This window comes from Podarcis pityusensis (genome assembly GCF_964106645.2).
Source record: "Podarcis pityusensis genome assembly, chromosome: 6".
Classification (NCBI taxonomy): domain Eukaryota; kingdom Metazoa; phylum Chordata; class Lepidosauria; order Squamata; family Lacertidae; genus Podarcis; species Podarcis pityusensis.
Window position 1 is genome coordinate 7988820 of NC_138030.1, and position 20707 is coordinate 8009526.

Below are 20707 nucleotides of genomic sequence, written 5' to 3' on the forward strand. Positions count from 1 at the left end.
TTTGAAGTAGTTCTGGTTAGCAAAACTTTGAATCAAATTTATGGGTCTGGAAAAATTTTATTCCAAAAGGAATCAGCTTTTACGCACCCAGTTGCTTCAAGCTGTGCAATATTAATATCTGCAATAGGTCTTTGGGTTGTGAAGTTTCTACCAACCAGTTTCATTTCCATTTTTATTAGCTTTATTGTAGTTTTGCATCTTTGTGTTGTACAGTGCCTTGGCGTATTTTCATGAAACTGCAGGTTTATTTAAATAAATAAAACAAAAGCCCAAGTGAAAGCAATATGCACATGTGTTTTGTCTGCACATTCAGGACTTGGGAAACCCATGCCAACTGGAGGCTCCCTGGTTGCGTAGACTAGAGATGCTGGAAAGTTTTTCCCAAGCAAAGCTCAGATAAGAACTGCAGCAGCAAAAACATTATATATATATATATATATATATATATATATATATATAGCATAAAATCTATACACCGCTTGACTGTAGAAAAACCTCAAAGCAGTCTGCAAAATTACTGTTATTATTTATTAAATCTATATACCACCCTTCAGCCGAAGATCTCAGAGCAGAACACAGCATAAAAATGCAAATTAAAAATACGTAATAAAAAAGAGCAAAAACAATACCCCCCCCCAAAAAAACCCACATTTAAAAGGGCATAGAATGTTAATCAGTCAAAGAGCTGGTTGAAGAGGAACGTTTTCAACTGGTCCCTAAAGATGTATAAAAACAACAACAACAATTTATATGAAGTGTTGAAAGCGGCCTTGCATTTGACTGCCCGGACAGCATCAACAGCACAAATCAGCATGAGTATGTAATAAAATAGTAGGTCTGGTGGGGCCCAAAATTACAAATACAGTGGATGCTCGGGTTGCGAACGTGATCCGTGCAGGAGGCACGTTCGCAACCCACAGCGCCGTGTCTGTGCATGCGTGGGTTGCGATTCGGCGCTTTTGTGCATGCGCAAAGCACAATTTAGCGCTTTTGCGCATGCGTAACTGCCAAAACTCGGAAGTAACCCGTTCCAGTATTTCCAGGTTCCAGCAGTTCTGTAACCCAAAAAAACGCAACCTGAAGCGTCTGTAACCTGAGGTATGACTGTACCCTTCTTTCATTTCCTTTCCTCGTTCCTACAAAATCTTCCTCCGTAACTACTTAAAAAGAAAGAATGTCAAGCTGAAAGCAGTCAGTAAGATTTTATTTTGTGTGCAGCACTTAGGTTTCCAGTGGCTCTGTAAACAGTAAATATCATTATTCACCAGAAGAGAGTCTACTCCTATATTTGCTTCCCAATAAAAGCACATGGAATGCGATCTTTCCAAATCCTTTCCCTGCCAACAGCTGGCTTGAGCCAAACCTGGTAAAGCTGAGTTTTACATGGGCTGCTTTTGACCCCAACCCAGCGCACTCCCTCCCGCCACCTGCCACAAAATTATAGACCAGGACAATCTTCCTCCGTTCTACAGCAGAAGGCAGTCTTCACGGCCTGCGTTCACCTTGCCTGCACCTACAAACACCGTCCTCAGGCAGTGGAGCCGCCGTCCTGAAATGCCCTCTATGGTTCAGAAAACCCACAAGCATTCTTCACACTCGACAGCTTCTGGAATTCCAGCCATGATTTCTGTTTGAGGGACCTGGTTCATGGAACGTTTTTCAGTTGGCAAGGGCTGCCGTCCATCGGGGGCTTGCTCATAAGAGGCATTTGCAAAACAATTCTAGCATTGAAGCAAGGCTGCCATACGTCCGGTTTTCCCGTACATCACTGGGATTCCAAAGGTGTCGTTGACGTCCAGAGGGAATTTCCAAAAGGTGGCGCTTTGTTCTGGATCTTAGAGAAGTGAATCAAAAAATCGTGGGGGCTTTTTTTGGGGGGGGGGAGCTCAACAACTTTCGGGGTGTCCTGGTTTTTACTTTTTGAAATATGGCAACCCTACATTGAAATAAATTACCAGGCTTCTAGCCCTTATGAGAATAGTATTATATGTATTTTTATATTTTTGTATTTTTATTGACAAAGTAATAATCATAAATAAATAAGAATAAACATGTCCACCCCACCACCAAGACCATTCCATAGGAACTATCCAAGCTCCCAAAATTTCAACACCTTTTGCGATGGTTTGACCAGCGTTGTATTTATAAACCTGCAGATAGTGCCTGTAAAAGTATTATTAGGAAAAACTTCTTTTCCACATGATGCATAATCTTAAACCCCTCCCCTTGCTCACCTTTTTTCTAAATATCCCCAAATTTTGCCACCTTTCTTCTCAATCCCCTTAATCAGTTTTGTGCCCCTTTTCCGAGCCTGTTCCCTTTCTATAATACCCTTTGCATGGTGATACTGCCAAGGGCAGTTGCATCAAATGTTACTCGAATGGAAGTCTTTATTTTCAGCTCCTTTCCTAATGATCCCTAGCATGCAATTCATATTTTTCACAGTTGCCGCACAGCTGGTCAACATCTTCATCATCAAGTTTGTTGCTGTTGCTGGTATCTGTCTTGTCTCGAGAGGCAATGGAGTGTGCCTCCAGGGGTGAAGTCAAACTGCTGTGTTAGGAGCACCAAAGCTACCTTCCATAGTGTGCAGGCCTGGGCAGGGTGTACAGAGGTCCTGGGCTACCCAGATGACAAGACCCTCCTCTCGGCCTTGCTGGTGTGGTCCAAAGGAAAGCAGAGCAAGACGTTTGGCACCAGCTTGGCTGCAGGAGTCGCTGGAAGGAAGCATACAAGGCACCATCCAAACATCTTAACGACTGCACTCAGGATTGGTTTAGAGTTTGTTCCGTATCCTATGCCTCTGTCAAAGATATCTCACAAGGTAGCAGAGGTTCAGGACCAGAGTTTTCCTCCTCCTAGATGGGCTACCTTACCAGGTTGATGGAGGATAGGACTTGAACCAGTGGCTTTAAGCTACAAGATTCCGACTAAACATTAGGAAGCACTTTCTGACGGCAAGAGCTGCTCGATAGCAGCATGGTCTCCTTCAGAAGGTGGTGGTCCTTGTTTCGATGGAGGTTTTTAAGCAAAGGCTGGATGGCCACCTCTCAGGGACTCTTTAGCTGTGATTCCTGCATTGCAGGTAGGTGGCCTAGATGACCCTTGGGTGCCATCCAATTCTTACAATTCTATGATGATAATAAATTAAGTCAAGTTGCCGCTGTGAGTTAAACCAAAGAGCCTAGGACTTGCCGATCAGAAGGTCGGCGGTTCAAATCCCCACGATGGGGGGAGCTCCCATTGCTCTGTCCCAGCTTCTGCCAACCTAGCAGTTCGAAAGCATGTCAAAGTGCAAGTAGATAAATAGGTACCACTCCGGAGGGAAGGTAAACGGTGTTTCCGTGCACTGCTCTGGTTCGCCAGAAGCGGCTTAGTCATGCTGGCCGCATGACCCGGAAGCTGTACGCCGGCTCCCTCAGCCAATAAAGCAAGATGAGCGCTGCAACCCCAGAGTTGGCCACGACTGGACCTAATGGTCAGGGGTCCCTTTACCTTTACTTTAACCTTTATTGGCATCACATAAGAACATTCAGAATACATTTAAAATAGATAGGCCAGTGCCTGTCTTTCTTTTATGCTGGCTAAGCATTTGTTTTTCAGCAGACAAAGATACCTTACTTAGTGAAGTTTTGTCTGACTCCTTCCCTTCCCCAGGAATTGCACAAAGATACGGCAACTTGGGCTTTCAGAGGATCTCCTGGGCACTGTGGCTCTCCCAGTCACCAAGACCATGTTAAAAACTAGGCTGTGGGACATAGATCACCAGGGACTAATCTCAGCTGCGGAAAAAATATGCTCCCCTCTTTATTTTTGACTCTCTGGGGCGCAGGAATTTAATCTTAATTATTTACAATTTTTGTTTAATCCACAAGAAAGAAGGCCTTTTCGCTGGCTAGGTTCATTTCTAATCCTTCTAACCTCCTTTGGAGTAGGTTTGCGGGTTTGGCAGGAGATAGGATCTGCCCATGCGATGCCCACCTGGTGGAAACTCTAGCTTAACTGTAAAATATATGATGATCTCCGCCAACAATTTCTAGACCATCTATGTATTCCAACATGGAAACCAGAGACGGAGGTTATGTGCTTCTTATTACAGGGGAGAGACCAGGAGCTCACCAAGACAATAGCTAAGTTCCTCTATTTGATTTTTTGTCGCCGAAGTATGCTACAGGATCCTGCCCTTGCTGGAAACCCTCAGAGATGAGGCAGATTGCTCGCCCCTTCTGCCTTTTGGCGGGTGACTGTGCCATGATGATAATAGATCAGGGACCACCTCGCATTTGGTCAGTGTAATCACCTTGCCGAGACATCACCTTGCCGACCAAGGTCCGTATAGTTAAAGCTATGGTTTTCCCAGTACTGATGTATGGCAGTGAGAGCTGGACCATAAAGAAGGCTGATCGCAGAAGAATTGATGCTTTTGAATTATGGTGCTGGAGGAGACTCTTGAGAGTCTCATGGACTGCAAGAAGATCAAACCTCTCCATTCTGAAGGAAATCAGCCCTGAGTGCTCACTGGAAGGACAGATCCTGAAGCTGAGGCTCCAGTACTTTGGCCACCTCGTGAGAAGAGAAGACTCCCTGGAAAAGACCCTGATGTTGGGAAAGATGGAGGGCACAAGGAGAAGGGGACGGCAGAGGACGAGATGGTTGCATAGTGTTCTCGAAGCTACCAGCGTGAGTTTGACCAAACTGCGGGAGGCAGTGGAAGACAGGAGTGCCTGGCGTGCTCTGGTCCATGGGTCAGGAAGAGTCGGACACGACTAAACGACTAAACAACAACAAACCCTCCTTTTGCAATTGTGACTTACATTTACACAAAGGTTTAAAAGAAATAAAATAACAGAGGCATCTTAAGCCCGGGATCTGGCTCTCTTTGGCTGGCTTGCAACCGAGTACTGGAAAGTGACAGCCAGCCACTTCCAAAAGGGGGGGGGGGAGCAAACAAATGGGGATCCTGAAAGAGAGAAGGCTCAAGTGCAAAGAACATACCTCAGTTGCTCCCCTGCGATCATGACCTCAGCTCGGTGATGCTTCTCCGTTGCTTTTTGCTTCAGGATGCTGCCGAGGTGTTCCATCCCGTCCGGTCCTTGAAAGCTGTTTGGGGAAGCCGGGTGGGAGGACAGCTCCATCTCGCAGGCTTCTTAGCAGCTAGGGCTGGCTTCCTGCCACCGGTGGCTGCTTCTCTGCCTTTCTGTTTACAGTGGAGTTTCCTGCCAGAGTCCTCTTGTTAGCACTTCATTTGGAAGAGCCAGTTCAGGCTGCTTGAAGTTTCCTGGGAAAGCAGAGAGAGAGAGAGGGAGAGGGAGAGAGAGAAAGAGAGAGGCGGGACCATACTGAAGGAGCTTGAAGGAGGCCTGCCCTCCACTTTCCCACAGATGCTGCTCCACCTTAAGTTGGAAACAGGTAGGTACACAGGAAGTGAAGAACAGATCCCACTCCCCAGAGAAGAAGGGCAACACCTAAGGTCTTTTTGGGGGTGGGATGCGGGTGGCGCTGTGGGTTAAACCACAGAGCCTAGGACTTGCCGGTTAGAAGGTCGGTGGTTCGGGTCCCAGGAACGGGGTGAGCTCCCGTTGCTCGGTGCCTGCTCCTGCCAACCTAGCAGTATGAAAGCACGTCAAAGTGCAAGTAGATAAATAGGTACCGCTCTGGCGGGAAGGTAAACGGCGTTTCCGTGCACTGCTCTGGTTCGCCAGAAGCGGCTTAGTCATGCTGGCCACATGACCTGGAAGTTGTACGCCAGCTCCCTTGGCCAATAAAGCGAGATGAGCGCCGCAACCCCAGAGTCGGTCACGACTGGACCTAATGGTCAGGGGTCCCTTTACCTTTACCTTTAAGGTCTTTTTATTATTATTATTGGTTTTCACATATTACATTACAATACAGATGTACCAAAGCCAACACCATTTCCTCCCCATACATTTACATTTATATTTCCTCAATCCATCATATTATTCTTTTCTCCCTCCTCCCACTTCCCTCCGCCCCCACCCGATTTCCTCCACATTACACAATTTACAATAATCTTTGCATTCTACAATCGTCTCAAATCATCTATATATTCTTATTATCTTTCCTTACTAATTTTTCTTCCATCCAGTACTTCACATTTTAATCTAGGCATATTAACGTATCTTTTTTTGAGCAATATTTTGCCATATATTCATCAAAACATTTCCACTCCTTTTTTAATTCTTGATTCGACTGATTTCTTATTATAGCAGTTAATTTTGCCAAAATTAAATATTCGTTTAGTTTATAAATCCATTCCTCCTTTGTGGGTATAGTTTGTGACTTCAACCTAGCAGCAATCACTATTCTAGCAGCTGTACTTGCATATAGGAAAATTCTCTCCCCCCCCCCCCCGGTGGTATCTCTTCATCTATCAATCCAAGGAGATATGTCTCTGGATTCTTTGTTCTTAAGAGCAGTCCTACACCAAAGGATCCATCAGCCTCCTTGATGCCGCTGGGAAGTCCTGCAAGCAGTGCATGAAAGACAACAGACCTTCCCCACTGCTGCTCTTCCCCAACAAAGAGGTAAATTGCCCCGGATATGGAGGTTCCATATAGCCAATCAGTCACTGTGTCTATACCTTCATGTGAGAAAGCAGTGAGGCGTATAGTCATGCCACTCTTAGAGGAGGGATCCTAAAGCCATCAATTCTTTTTGTGGTGGCTTTGGCTTAACCCCAGAATTCTCTCCCCCCCCCCCCACTTGCTCAAACCAAACCTAAGTACAGTGGTACGTCGGGTTACATACGCTTCAGGTTACATACGCTTCAGGTTGCAGACTCCACTAACCCAAAAATAGTACCTCGGGTTAAGAACTTTGCTTCAGGATGAGAACAGAAATCGTGTTCCGGTGGCGCGGCTGCAGCGGGAGGCCCCATTAGCTAAAGTGGTGCTTCAGGTTAAGAACAGCTTCAGGTTAAGAACGGACCTCCGGAACGAATTAAGTACTTAACCCAAGGTACCACTGTACATTGCTCCTATGCGTCCAGTCCTTATTTCTCCCTTCGCCACTGCTGTTACAACAAGCAAAATTTGGATCTTAGGTGCAGGGACCCATATTCTGTCTTGCAGGGCTTTCCAAAATGCTATATATATATATATATATATATACACACATCAATTGCACGGTACAGACACAAATTAAGTGGGAACAAGGGGGGGGATGGGGACAAGGCATGTGCAGTACGTGATGTTATCTGAGCAAGGTTTTCAATCACCAACCTAATATAGCAGCCCTAATAAACCAGATGCCCAGCTTAATTGCATGAGTAGCTGTGAGAAGTGGTCAACATTCTCCTTGCCAGAGCAGCAGCAATGAGACATGAACAGCCTCCATCAGCAGCGACAAAGGAAGCAGGTTGTTAATCCACATCTGTAAGGCTTTGGGAAATCTGAAAATGATGCATCCTATCTATCTATCTATCTATCTATCTATCTATCATCTATCTATCTATCTATCTATCTATCTATCTATCTCTCTATCTATCATCATCATAATAAAAAATTATTTATATCCCGCCCTCCCCAGCCAAAGCCGGGCTCAGAGCGGCTAACAACAATAAAAGTAACACAGCATTCTAAAATCAATTCATTCTAAAATCAATTCAAAATCAAATTAATGGCAACCATTGGGCTAAAGTTCTGTGAGGATTACCAGAGGTGGAGGTCAGACTGTGCCTTGGCCAAAGGCCAGGTGGAACAGCTTGGTCTTGCAGGCCCTGCGGAAAGATGTCAAGTCCTGCAGGGCCCTAGTCTCTTGTGACAGAGCGTTCCACCAGATTGGAGCCACAGCCGAAAAAGCCCTGGCTCGGGTCGAGGCCAGCCTAACCTCCCTGTGGCCCGGGACCTCCAAGATGTTTTTGTTTGAAGACCGTAAGGTCCTCCGTGAGACATACCAGGAGAGGCGGTCCCGTAGGTACGAGGGTCCTATCTATCTATCTATCATCTATCTCTCTATCTCTCTATCTCTCTATCTATCTATCTATCTATCATCTCTATCTCCTGGCTTTCCTTTCGAATGAAACGAATCAGCTAGACATTCTTGCTGGCCTTAGATTCTGAGTGGCACATATGGGAGAAGATGGTCCTGCCTCAGTCTGGGCTAGGGCATGTATTTTGATACTGAACTTGGTGACAAGATCTTATAATACAACTTGCCAGAGCTGCCAGACATCCCACCGTGATGGGGTTCTTGGATTTAATAGCTTATTTGCAACAATTTTATCCTAGAATCCTAGAAGTGTAGTGTTGGAAGAGATCACAATGGTCATCTAGCGCAATTCAAGAATCACAAGCTAAAAGTGGCCACCCATCTTTAAAACATCCTTTAAAAACCTCCAATGAAGGAGAGAGCCCACTACCTTTCAAGGGAGTCCATTCTAATAGCTCTTACCGCCAGACAGTTCTTCCTGATGCTTAGTCAGAATCTCCTTTCTCATAATTTGAATCCACTGGTTTGGAAACTACCAGGGCAGCAGAAAACAAGCTCGCACCCTCTTCCATGTGACAGCCCTTCAGCTATTTGAAGATGGCTATCATATCACCTCTCAGTCTTCTCTTCTCCAGGCTAAACACACCCAGCTCCCTCCGCTGTTCCTTGTGATGCTTGGTTTCCAGACTCTCTCTCATTTTGGTTGCTTTCTCCCACACAAGCTCCCTCCTCGATACACACACACTGCTTTCTTGAGCTCCACATGGCCTACCCTCTCACACACCAATTAAAATAACGAAATAAATAAACCCCACGCCAAATCTCCTAACACACACCTTCCAAAACTCACCTTTTTCAAAAGGTGGAAAGAGCATCTCTCCAAGTTTGTGACCTACCCCTATACATGGAGCAGATTCTCAACACAAGAGGTTTCAACGAAAGGAACGCCCGTGTTTAGGACAGTAAGATGAACCAGGAGTGCATTCTATTTCTTGTCTTATTACATCAGAGTTCAACAGGCTGCAAATCTTCCAGAGGAGTAGGCATGCTTGCTGTGTTTGCTGCAATAGACTAACAATAATACGCCATAAATTTCCAGGCACTAGAGTTCGCTTCATCAGAAAGCTTTATGCTGTTCACCTTTAAGGTGTTGCATGACTTTTAGATTGCTTTCACTGCTAAAAAACTTTTCAGACTTTCCTCTATTTCCAAACTTAATAAAAGCGCACCCTCTGGTGGGTAGAAAGAAAAACGACAGTTTCAGACAAACCATGATAGTCCCCGCAAACCATCTCATGCCCTTTCTTCTTCACAAGTAGATGCAGCTCCAGATTCTACCAGAAATAATTGTTATTCCCATGCAAACTGCCATTTCACTGGAGAGCCAGACAGAAGCAGGGCAAAGCAAAAAAAAACCCCAGATTCAGGAGTAGTGAGAGGTGATTCATGTGGTTTCCAACAAGCAGCAAATTCCAGCTGAAGCCTTCCAGACCATGTCCAAAACCGGCTGCAGGAGCCTGAGCCTATTCTAAAAGCCTTTACTCTCGAGGAGCGTTATTATTTGCAACGAGCCCTTTACTCGGGAGTCACACAGGGACGTTAAGATTCTCAGGCAGAAACTCCACTGTCAACCAGCTGTCTGGTGAAAATGCTTTTGAGGTCCAAGGTGACTTCACCTCCCCACAATGTGAAACTGAATTCCTTGATTCACACACCACTCATTCATTTTTTTGCTGCAAAACATGCACACGGCAACCAGAACACGCTCAGGAAAACATGCCACACATCCTGTGATCCAATAGGGCTAAAACAGCACACAGCTTCTGCCTCTTGCTACATCTTTACCGTATTTTTCGCTCTATAGGGCGCACTGGACCATAGGGCGCATCTAGTTTTTTGGGGGGGAAGCTGTCTTGGCTTCCTCTTTAGCCACGCACAACCTCTTCAGCCGGGAGAGGCTGCGCGTGGCTTTGGCAGAAGCCAAGACAGCGAGCGGGATGGATCCCGCTCGCTGTCTTGGCTTCCTTTTTAGCCGCAGGGCTGGGGCGGGGGAAGCCCGAGCTTCCCCAGACCCCAGAACGGGTCCGGGAGTGGCGGTGAGGTTGCGCGCAACCTCGCCTTCGCTCCCGGAGCTTGCTGCTGTCTGCAAGCCTTCTGAGCCCGGCAGGCACTCCCGCCGCGCTCCAAAGGCTTGCAGATAGCTTCCTGAAGCCTGGAGAGCGAGAGGGGTCGGTGCGCACCGACCCCTCTCGCTCTCCAGGCTTCAGCGAAAGCCTGCATTCGCTCCATAGGACGCACACACATTTCCCCTTCATTTTTGGAGGGGGAAAAGTGCGTCCTATAGAGCGAAAAATACGGTAAGCCATGGGACTTTAACTGGATTTTGATCAATGAAAAGAAACGGAGTCTATGTGAAGAGTGCTTTCCTGTCACACAATCACTGGAATCCAGCAGTGAAAAGTGCGAGGGCAGCACTTCCTAAGGATGCTCACAAAATATTGGTCTAACTATACCTTTCAACATGGGGAAGGGCAGTCAGACCCCTGCTTTTATGGGACAACCCTGCTCCCAATTCTCAATGATGCAATATTACATGAAGTTTTAACAGATGAGCATCATTGCAAGAGAAACACAGGAAATTTCAGTAGAAAAGTGAGTCCTGGTGAAAAGATGGGGTTGTGGGGTGGATCCAGACAATACGGCTACATCACATAAGCAGCCTTTTAGGACATATTCATGTTGATCTCCCAGTCAAGTCTCCATCAGCCTTTCAATTACTTGCGATTCTACTCCCCTGCCTATTTTTGTATTATCTTTTCTTTTCAGCCACATTTCAATTGCTTCCTGCTTATTCAACATTTGCACAGTAATTTCTTTCCTAAAACGGAAAAATTGGGAGCTCTCCAAATCATTCAGCAACCTCTAGATGGAAGCTCCCAGAGATTTAGCAAACCTTCCTACAAAGCTCAGCAAAACCCATTGCCTCCTGTGCTGCTCTCATGGAGCATGTGAACCATCTTCTGGAATTTTCAAGGCATTTGAAAGCCACCAGCAAATCAGCCTATTTTCAGTTGATGTCCCTTTCAGACTTCTTGTAGTCTGTATTCTTTGAAGCCTTTCAACATGGAAACATCTATATTAGGGCCAACACCTGAGCATGTAGAGGAAGCGGTACTTTGTAAAAGTACTTGAGCTTAATGCAGAACATTAGTTAAATGGCTGAATTCCACCAACCCATCAAAAAACAGCCAGGTAGCCATTAACTAACTACAGTGGTACCTTGCGTTATGTACTTAATTCGTTCCGGAGGTCTGTTCTTAACCTGAAACTGTTCTTAACCTGAAGCACCACTTTAGCTAATGGGGCCTCCTGCGCCACCGGAGCACAATTTCTGTTCTCATCCTGAAGCAAAGTTCTTAACCCGAGGTACTATTTCTGGGTTAGCGGAGTCTGTAACCTGAAGCGTATGTAACCTGAAGTGTATGTAACCCGAGGTACCACTGTACTGAGAGTCTGGTGCAGTGTCTCAGTGAGGTTTAGTGTTTAGTATGCTGGACGATGAGCTGGGAGACTAGGGTTTAATGCCCTAACTCAGCCATGAAGTTTGTTGGGTGACCTTGGACCAATCATCGACTCTTCGCCTAACCTTGAGCTCCTTGGAGGAAAGGTAGAATATATATGCAATGTAACAGAAATAAGTAACACTCAAGTCCCAGCAACACAGTGTTAAGAGTGATTGTGCAATTCTATTTAAAAATAAAAGACAAGATGGTGATAGAGCTTCCACAGGGCTCATGGTTCAATCAACCCAGTCAGATGGGCAGCATATACATAATAAAATTATTATCATCAAGACAACAGGTATCATTTTTGTCTTTATTTCTAAAGCGAAGTCAGTCTTCAGGCAACGTGAACTGCGTTGTTCCATATCTCTTGCTTTATTGTTTTATTTTGTTTTTAAGATGACACTGTAGGTTCAAGTTCAGTACCACTTTACAGAACAAGGAATAGTGCTCACAGGTCCTGTGAACTTCACAAATACACAGCAGGAAAACTGAAAGGCTTCTCACATCCCACAACTCCCCACCTCTCTTAAAGAGAGACCCAAAGACCAGTCATTCCAACCTAGAATGCAAAGGAAGGTTAAGAACCCCAGACATGTCTCTCAAAGCCATCCTTCTGTACTCAAAAGCTTTGGGAAGAATCCTCCACTGGTACTTTATTTCTGTCCCATTTAAGTCAAGTGTACAGAGAGGCTTTCTGGATCAAGAGGAGGTTCACCTCACAGTTTTAAAGTTATTGCACAAATTACTACACCAATACATAAAAAATTTCTACCCATGGAATGTTAGACAAGGGTGGGGGGTGCTCGATTCTTGGAGGATATGAAGAGATCCCAGCAAGACTGTACAGAAAGAGGTCTTAAATCGTGAACCCCAGCACTACAGACACCTGGTTGTGTGATTAAAAACGCCCACCTTTACAAATGGCTCTTTATTGCCCCAAAGATGAACCTGGCAATTTTGCTGGGGCGCTGCCCCACTGGCATGCGAAAGGGCTTTTGGTAGCCCACATGGCTTGCTTAATTGTTCCATCTCGCAGACAGCTGATTTCCAAGAGCTGAGGGAATCATTCGGAAAAAGTTAGAACGGAGTGCCAAACCCTCATATTATTAGTTAAATCCCTATAGCCAGACAATGGAGTCTAGCACCCACGTTCACACACGTTTGTGTATTTTCCACTCTAAACCGCATCTTCCAAAGCATTTGCGCAGCGCAGGAATTCAGCATCTGAATTGGCACTGAGAGAGGTCAGCGCAGAGGTGGCTGGACCTCAATTCAGAAAGAAAAGGCAGGATAAAGCAGCTCATGTGCCATTTAGGACAGGTGAGTAGTCTAGAGACTTGGTTCCATTCATGTAGCCAGCCCAGCCCACGCTACTTAAATGATGCTGTACCATGGGTTTATCTCCTATTGCCAAGCACTGTATTAAACAGAAATCATAAAGCTGGGGTTTTTTCTAGTTCTCCTATTTATGCTTCTTAGGAATAGGCATGCAGGCCAGGTATCCCCCTGTAGTGCTTCCTCACACATTATTTTTTAAAAAATAGCAACCCATTTGCAACTGCATCATTCTTGCTTGAGAGATACCATGTGGTTTTTAGGGGTTGGGGGTAGATCAGCATCGAAGGGTGTTGTTTCTTCTTCTCCCTGAAAAAAGCCTTTAAATTCTCATCAACCCCCCGCCCCCCCAAAAAAGCTAAATAAGCAGCACATGCAGAAAGGAAGCATAGTGTGAAACTCTCTGATTCCTAGTCTAATACATTTGCACTGAATGGCTTTTAAAACCTGATTTCTTATAATGCAATTAAGCTTTTTCAAATAAGCAATGGCTGTGCTGTTTCTGCACACATCTTTCAACCTGCAGTATAGAGAGATTTGAAAGGTAGTTCATAGTCAGAAAAGTGAGCTGAGGGTGGAGGAATCAACCCTTTCAAAAGAAAGAAGTAACACAACAGGAGAGAAGGCCTATATTCAATGCTGCAATCACTCTGCCAATTCAGATTTTGCTCACTGGAGCACCATACCCTTTCATTAACCTGTATGATTGCCTAGGCCAGATTTGCGGTCAAACGCATTAGCTTAAAAGCATATTTCCAAGCCCACCGGCTCATGCATACATGCTAGGCATCAGTGACATTTAAAAACAAAACTTTTGATTTAAAAAACGATTCCCTGCCACAGGCAATCAGTGAAGTGGCCATTCTTAAGGCTACAACAGATACAGCCTTGCTGAGATTGTGACTAAAGGTGAATCAAAAGCAGCTTCGTCCCTTCCCCAGCAACTGCATGCTACCCTTCTCTGTAAGAATTGATCATGATTTCGGAAGAATAAATAGGGCACCTTGAGCTCTGACATCAAAACCTTTCCTGTGCATTGTTTTACTAAGATGTCAGCACCACCAATGGTGCATTTAAGAAAGTGACTGATGAAGTGTTGATCTCGAAGGGTAGATACATCTGAAATGACAAAGTATTACAAGAGCAGAGAAAACTCTGCTAGGTTTGGAGAAAATGGTGAGAACAAGAGAGGAGGTGTATTATTATTTTTTACAAATATTAACATTCATTTCTTCATACAGACTAGGAATGTATGAATATTTTGGGGAGTGGCAGAAAATAAGAGTAACAAAGCAATTCAAAATGATGCAGAGGAGTTAATATTAATTCAGGCTGACTATGTCAGCAGAGAGCTCAAACTACATTTTCCCATCCCTGTTACTGTGATGCTTTAATCAAAAGATTTACTGCCAAATCATGGGCACAGAAGATCTGCAGGGCACGTGCATTGGCTTTGAGACTCGGGCAGCAAACATGTACTAAAGAGAGCAGATAAAAAGGGTCAGGTATAAATTTACGCCAGCCACTACATGTTGAACATGCAATTAAGTTCCCATGATGTTATCTTTAGAACAGGGAGGGGAGTAAAAAAATACCACTCAATGGGTGACGGTGTTTACAAAAAATGTCAGAACCAACACTAAGGAAAGGCATTAACTCTCACTGCGCCCTGACTTTTTCCTTTTTTAAAGAAGCCATTATACATGGCCAGAGATCTCAGAAGAGGACACAGGAGTCTGTCTGGCACAGGGAAGCACCACGGCCACCACAGACTCACTGAAAGGGCACTAGACTGTTGAGAGCAGAGGATGGCGGAGCAGAAACAATGAAAATACTCGAAGAACATTTCAGTTGGCAGCTTGAAAGGCTAGTGATTAAGTACGGCAGAACAAGCCAACAAGGTCATATTTCTTTACAAAGTAGATATTGACATACCGAACAATACACAAAAATCCTAGGAAACTATTAATACTTAGTGGGTAAGTTCACTGTGTGTGTGTGTGGACAGTTATATACAGCAGACAACCTTAGCTGACTTCTGGAGGTTTAAGTCTGTGCAAAAGCTTATCAGAAGACCAGGCTCAGGTCCACGGAAACCCAGAAATAGTCCACCTGCCAATGCAAAGGTGTTCTTGGGCAGAGATTCAAACATTTGAAGTGTAGGTTTGCAAGCAAAATTTCCACACTGGTATGGGAGGAGCCCTCCACCCCACTCTCCTGCGATTCTGGTATCCACACTGGAATTCAACCAATTACACCATGATCCCAAGTTTTCCAGGAGCTTCTCACAACATTAGCAGTCATGCTATGCTGTAACACATTACAAAGGGAGACAGATGACAAAAGAAGATCTATTGACCACAAGCATCAATAACATACTTAAGACCTGTAGAAATAAATACCTGAATTCTTCTCAAAAGTCAAGCAGCCAACATGATGAAACTTACAACCTGACCCCTCTTGATTAGCTTCCTTCTGATTTGTTTGTCTGTTTGTTTGGGAGGGGGGGAAGGGAGAGGAATCTATTTTGGAATCTTACATACTGATTTTATCTATAAATGCAGTCAAAGTACCAAACTCATGTTCGGTTGCTCAAGAAATTTGCTTCTGTCATTCACGAGTTCTGTTTAACTATCTTGTCTAATCCTTCCAAACACTTCGTCATTTCTGATATCAGGCAGTTCTGGTAAAAACCAAAAAGAGCAAATGGAACCTTGGAGGGAACAAAAACAATGTGACATTTTTCATTTAATTTTTAAAAAGAAATGGAAACTACCAAAGGCAGGAAAAGGAAGTATCTTGCTCTTGACTCTCCAAGAGTTCATACGGAAGAAGCTCAAACCTTGTTTCTTCTGCGACAGAGATTTAGCTGAATAAGGTAAAGAGTTATTGTTTTTTCCTTTCATACCTTGATAAATCTAAAAACTGCTTCAACAGCATCTTAATTACCATTTTGTATTGTTTCAAATCCACCCCGGCAACTTCAGTCTCAGTCCACCAATCTGCAATCAGTTCAGTAATCTGCAATCAGTTGAAGATACACTCATATCAGCTTATCCAGAAGTTCTCCAGAACTTCACCTGAAATTCCAATGAGAAGCTGGGCAATCTCGCAAGACTACACATGCAGCATTGTGCTATGAAAGTATGCTTGCATGGGCTTACTTCCTCCAGGCTCTCGCTTTAGGAAGTAGGCATGCTCCGCATACAACAGCAGTATGGTGAGAATATATCTAAGAATGCACAAGGTCATTTCCATGGGAGAGACACGTCTTCATATGGTAATTACAAGAATCTACAAACCAATGTCTTTTTTTGTAGTAGTTGTAAACAGGAGTGGAAAGAGAATGGAACAGTAAGCATGAGGTTTAAACAGGCCCAAAAATGACAAGGACGTTAATCCAGTTACATGGGAAACCTTTCCATCAGAAGTATGACTTTTCCCTCTGCCATGATGGACAGGGATACAAGTCCTACCAGTTCTGGTTATCCCAGCCTTCTTCAGCCGCTGAAGAAGATTCTTTTGTTGTCTTCTTAGGGGTCATTTTGGTTTTGCCCTCCCCGGCTGCATTCTCCCAGTTGGTCTCCCAGTTTTCCCAGCTGTCACTGTTACTGTTCTTGTTATTGGAGACTGTCCCCGACCCCCAGACATCCCAGCTATCAGAGCTCTTCTTCTCGGTAGAATTGTCCACGTACGTCCAGCTGTCGCTGCTTGGGGACTTGTGGGTTTTGGGCGGATCCGAATTGCCAAAGGTCTCCCAAAAGCTTTGATCCACTGCATTGTTCTGGTAGCCTTCACCACTGCTGTTCTGGTAGCTGTCACCCTCTGGCGGCCTTTCAAGGAAGAAAACACAGGAGAACAGAAGACTAGTTCATTTCAGCACAGGGTGGATCAGAAGGGCTGCTATCGTGTTCAGTCTCGCATCTTGATCTGCTGTTAACGCTACACTATTCAATCTCCACCTTAGAAGCGAAAGCGCGGAAACGCAGCTGTGTGTACATGTGCTTTTGTATAGGTTCCACCATATCCCCAGCTAAAGCCAACTCTGGAGTCATTGCAATGTAAATATTGCAGGGAGACAACACTATGCCATCCATGATGGGATGGGATGGAAATGCCCTATAGACAGCAGTGATGAAGTTTAGGAGAGGGATATCACAAGTTGTCTGGTTTATTTAAAAATAAACTGTGCATGCCATTTCACGTAATAAAAATTTCTGAGTGGTTTACATAAAACTACAACAATTGCATTCAATAACATCTCCTAAAGACTAGATTAAAAACAGAACAAATGCATATATCACAAATAAAACAGAGCAGCATAAAAAACAGGTTTTCTCAACCACTCAATTTTTAATTCTCTTAAGAATGATGTGAGACTAAAAGCAAGCATATTTGAACATAATGGTTTTGGGATAAAAGGTGCCAGTTGTTTCAAGTTGTGTTCATGTTCTAAAATGGTGTAAACATGTTTCTGAGCATTGGGAAAAGGTCAGAAGAAAATGAATAAGGGACATATAGGTATAATAAAAGGGTTTTACACCTACTGGATTCTAGAAGGATTATTGTTTAAAAAATGGAATACAACCATGTCCGTGTTCTTTGGCCACGACAGCTGCCACTCAAAGCAGATATGTGAGACATGGAAGCCTGGAGAGTACACATATAACACAAATACACAAAGAGGGGTACCTTTCAGAAGACTCATCTGATTTTCCAGAAAAGAAAGTGGTAACATCTCGCCATCCCTTACTACTTGCTCCCTGGACCTGTGAAATAGAGATTGGGGCAAAATGGAGAAGGAAAACCCAAAGGAAGATTAGAAAAACATCATTTGTGACAAAATATCATTTTGGGGGAGTTGGCATGGCGGAAGAGCAGCAGAACCAGCCTCTGAAAGTGGAGCTCTAGAAACTAGAAGAGACTCCACTTTGAGCCACTGAGTCAAAGGGACCAGACTCTTAGCAAAGTAGGCCAAGCCTTAAAACATTAAGATGAGCTGACAGGCTCAGATGAAGAACCTGAAAAGCTGCCACTTAATGATTTTTCTGCCTGCTGCAACAATTTTAATGCAGTGTGGTAGATGCTGTATGGATTCTAATTTGATTCCGATTTCTTTTACTTATTATATACAGTACTGCATTTCATTGTATTACAATTTGAATTCCAATTTGTAACACAATAAAATAAAATAAATAAAAGAAGCAAACAAATGTAATTAGAAGCCAATATAAATGTCTTATCCAATGGATGCGCTGTCTCTCATCTTCAACCACAAATCCTGGGGAACCACCTGAGTGAAGCTTGGCGGCCATCAACTCTTCATGGGCCAGAGTTTGGGAACTTTTCATATAAGGGATGGACACAACATGTTCATGAAAGGTGAGCTCACCACTGATACCAGAGCTACGAAAAGTACTAACGCTATACATCTTTCCAAGGAAATTTACACACTGCTTTTCTTAAAAAAGCATCAGAGCAATTTTAAAATCAAAGCATTCAAGAGAAAAATAGTTAAAACTAAGAAGCATCAGCACTTACCGGTTTTATTAAGCATTGGCAGCAAGAACAGAAGAAAGGGAGAAGGCACGTATATTAGCAAAATTTAGAAGTCTTTGTATTCAATTTAAGCTGTTTCCATATTCCTTTGCAAGCTTTATGGCTGGTCATTGGCCCACCCATTGCTACGTTTCATAATGAGGAAGAGAATTTGTTTTAGAAATGCATCCTGTGAGCTCACAGTAAAGTGTTTTTTGTCACATCAATGGTACACGTACCATTTATGAAATACCCTTTACTAGATATCGAGGGAGTCAGTTTTCACATATGAGCCTGGTTCGCACATTGCTGTAACATTCAATGATTTGTTCAGCCACAGCATAAATGCCGGCTCCTTGCATGTGAGGTCATAGTCAAACTGATTTCCATGCAAAACAGATGCAACCCAATCACTTTCAGTGACACGTGTGACTTGGGCCTAAATAAAAAACAACAACAGAATAGACAGCTGTTTGTCAATGCTGTGTTGGTGCAGGAGAAATTGCTTCTAGCGCTGGAGCACAACATGCCTAAGGAATATGGAGACTGGCTTAATTCCTGGCCTCCTATCCGATAGGAAGGCCACATCGTACCTTGGAAGCCAAATGCGAGACTCCCTGGGAAACATCATCCATAATTTTTCCATCTTTTACCTACATGAATCAAGATGTCCAAAGTTAGGCGCAGAACAAAATGATGCCACAACTACCTGAGAAAAATGCTATTTGCACCAAAAGTAAACACAAATCTTTCATTCCACAGACAATGAGGTCAGGAGAGTTTGCTACTTTTAAAAGGTTATCTGCTAAGAACTCAGGAATTAATCTTCCTTGGGGGACACAAAGACTTTGGATGCAGCATACTAACAATCAAGAAACCAATGGCACGATGAGCACTTACTTTAAAAAGTGAGGCAATTCTTACAAGTATAATCATATTTTTTTATATACCATAAATGCATTCCTTATTTAGAACTTTACACATTATTCAGAGCCCCTCCTAAGATGTCTGATGACATCTAAAATAATATCTAACTTGGTTCAAAAGTTTGCAATTGATGCAGCACAGATCATAATCCTCAAAACTTAATTATTCTACCTTTAATTTAGCAATATTGTGTCTTTAGAGGAGAACTGCCATTGATGGACCAGGGGTTGAAAAAGTCCCTCCTCCTCAGCCGAGATCACGGTGCCCCAAAACTACGCATTTTTTGAGACCGTGCTCTCGCACGGGTTACAAGACTCATGCAGGAGCGTGGCAACAAAGTTTTGCACTGGGACATGTGGGAGGGTATGGTGGCACCATTCACATAATCAAAACTACCACAGAGATATCAACATTTTCAAAAGTAGAGGGTACATGGCTTAGCTTTTGAAAAACAGGGGGTCTGCATTACTTAGCTAACTGGGAACCACTGGCCTAGAGTAAAAGTGAATACCACTTCAACAAGCTAGAATACCACCAGGGTTCTGAGTTCAACTCTGCACTCGTTGCATAAGCTTTTGCATTTTATTTATTTTACCCCACTTATTTTATTTATTTTAGCCCCACTTCCTTGTCTGCAAAATGGACATAACCTGACAGGTTGTTATTAATAAACAGAGACTATAAAAATCACACTGCAGAGTCTGAAATTCAGAAAGCTGAAACACCCAACTGAATCATATTCATGGGAACAACCAATACTTGATCAAAATGGAATTATATAACGTGATTCTGAAAATATCTCTCTCTGTACCACCTTCCTCGGCCTCGTGTCCCTCCAGATGTTTTGGACTACAGCTACCATCAGGGCTATCTAGCATGGGCAAAGATCAGGGATGGCAGGAGCTGAAGTTCTACAACATCCTAAGCACCAGGTTGGGAAAGCCTTCTCTGCACGCCCTGAAATATTAACACGGGCTCCTTTTCAGTATTTAGCTCACCTGTGATCTCTGGGAAACGTGAGAACAGCAGTTTGCGGAGGGGGTTTTTAGCAGCTGCCCCAGCCTCAGGGATTAGGATCCCCATTCACGTGCTAGTGCCCATGTTAGGGTATTCAATTAAGTGTTCAAATATGTCCCAAGTCTCTACTATGTCAGGCATTTGTGAAAATTTCTCAGTAATGCCCCATATTATTTATCTATGGCATTTTCTAGTTTTTGGGGGGCTTTATCTGCAGCGAGCTTTGCAACCCTGACCCCTGTGTTAAACTAGCTGGATCTTTAAATGCCACTTGTATTAAGATGAAGGTTTAAAATTGGATTGTTAGGCATATACGGTTTCATGGACGTGCATGAATAAATACTAAACAATGAAACCAAGAGGGGGAGTGGAGG

At 43.8% G+C, this 20707-nt stretch overlaps 2 protein-coding genes across 8 annotated transcripts in view; both read right to left on the reverse strand.

Annotated features, from left to right (window-relative positions):
* The window catches only part of LOC308480096 (DEP domain-containing mTOR-interacting protein-like), a 32993-nt gene extending 27686 nt beyond the window's left edge, over positions 1 to 5307 (reverse strand). Inside the window, exon 1 of one of the 2 annotated variants that reach the window (XM_081011420.1) lies at positions 4996 to 5307. In XM_081011420.1, the coding sequence (XP_080867546.1) occupies positions 4996 to 5135 (140 nt within the window). In that variant the 5' untranslated portion in view covers positions 5136 to 5307. The remainder of the gene's footprint in view (positions 1 to 4995) is intronic. The other variant, XM_081011419.1, reaches the window with a different exon arrangement.
* A 6558-nt stretch (positions 5308 to 11865) lies between these two features.
* The window catches only part of ARFGAP1 (ARF GTPase activating protein 1), a 33410-nt gene continuing 24568 nt past the window's right edge, over positions 11866 to 20707 (reverse strand). For 3 of the 6 annotated variants that reach the window (XM_081011405.1, XM_081011408.1, XM_081011406.1), the window contains 3 exons: positions 18983 to 19042; positions 17544 to 17620; positions 11866 to 16684 (listed from right to left, as the gene is read on the reverse strand). In XM_081011405.1, the coding sequence (XP_080867531.1) occupies positions 16324 to 16684; positions 17544 to 17620; positions 18983 to 19042 (498 nt within the window). In that variant the 3' untranslated portion in view covers positions 11866 to 16323. The remainder of the gene's footprint in view (positions 16685 to 17543; positions 17621 to 18982; positions 19043 to 20707) is intronic. The other 3 variants (XM_081011407.1, XM_081011410.1, XM_081011409.1) reach the window with 1 other exon arrangement.